At 42.0% G+C, this 1,289-nt stretch overlaps 1 protein-coding gene across 1 annotated transcript in view; it reads right to left on the minus strand.

Annotated features, from left to right (window-relative positions):
- Positions 1-57: 57 nt before the first annotated feature.
- Positions 58-1,289, minus strand: part of LOC118421282 (electron transfer flavoprotein subunit beta-like) — a 3,363-nt gene continuing 2,131 nt past the window's right edge. Inside the window, 2 exon segments of the mRNA XM_035828508.1 lie at positions 58-683; positions 860-1,003. Coding sequence (XP_035684401.1) covers positions 399-683; positions 860-1,003 — 429 coding nt within the window. The 3' untranslated portion in view covers positions 58-398.

Here is a 1,289-nt window from a genome sequence, read left to right on the forward strand (position 1 = left end):
AACAATCTCACCAAATGGTGGCTTTCTTCCCATGTGTAGAAAGAGACTGACAATCTCTGAGGCACAACTCTTTTATTTACAGAAATGATGGAAGCAGCATATTACATCATCTGGTCTCTACACTGGCAACTCAACCTATAGCTTCACATGTCTGATCAATATATCATTCAGGTTTGAAAGTAGAATACTGATACTAAAGTATGCAACATGCCTCGAATATTTTCACAATTTCCTACCAGAAAATGGCTGTGGAAGTCATATTGAGATGCATATGTGCAGATATATAGCCTATGAAGCCTTGTAGTTTTAGCTGAACTAAACAAAAATTACAGGACTTCAAGTCTTCCAATTCAAGTATTATCCTCTGCAAATCAATGAGTATTGTGTTGAGGACTGTGTTAAATTACTCCAGAATCCTTCAGCTTGGCTACCAGCTCCTCTGTACTCTCCACCTTCTGGCCTGCCTGTCTGACCGGTGGGTCCTCCACACTCAGCACCTCCAGTGTGGGGGACAGGTCCACACCGAAGTCTGACGCCTTGTGCTTGGCGATCTTCTTCTTCTTGGCCTTCATGATGTTGGGGAGGGTGGCGTAGCGGGGCTCGTTCAGACGCAGGTCTGCCGTGATGACTGCGGGAAGTGTGACTTTAACAGTCTCCAGGCCACCATCGATTTCCCTAATGACCTGGAATCAGAAGAGGAAAATGATAAAAACTGGCCACTTGACTAGGAAAGAGGACCATCGAGTATTTAGTGAACAAAAGGTACTTTGACAAGAACAGCGTATTTAGTTAGAAAAACGGAGGATTTAGGCATAGCCTTGAAAAAAAAATACATTTTGATAGAAAAGTTGATTAATACCTTAAGATGGTCATTTTCCTTTGTGACCTCTGAAGCAAAGGTTGCCTGTGGCCAGTCAAGTAGCGCTGCTGTCATCTGTCCTGTCTGGTTGTTGTCTCCATCAATGGACTGAAAGGAAATATTTTACATTATTCAACTGTATATCTGAGGCCAAAATATCAAATGTACTGGTGCCCAGTTGTCAAGGAGGATATTGGAACCATCCCAGTATTCATTACAATACACATTCCACAATACACATCCCAGATGACTGGTTGTGAGCACTGAGGTTGAAAAATAGAAGGTGAGATCATGCCACTAGCACCTGTTGTGGCCTTTTATTTGCCCAGCAGTCAACTACAATACAAATCTAAAAAAATCAGTTGTAGAATGCAGAATGTGTTCTAGTACAACAGTGCAAACTATGATCTCTTGACTACCATTTCTCTCA

Source organism: Branchiostoma floridae, chromosome 8 (genome assembly GCF_000003815.2).
Source record: "Branchiostoma floridae strain S238N-H82 chromosome 8, Bfl_VNyyK, whole genome shotgun sequence".
NCBI classification, from domain to species: domain Eukaryota; kingdom Metazoa; phylum Chordata; class Leptocardii; order Amphioxiformes; family Branchiostomatidae; genus Branchiostoma; species Branchiostoma floridae.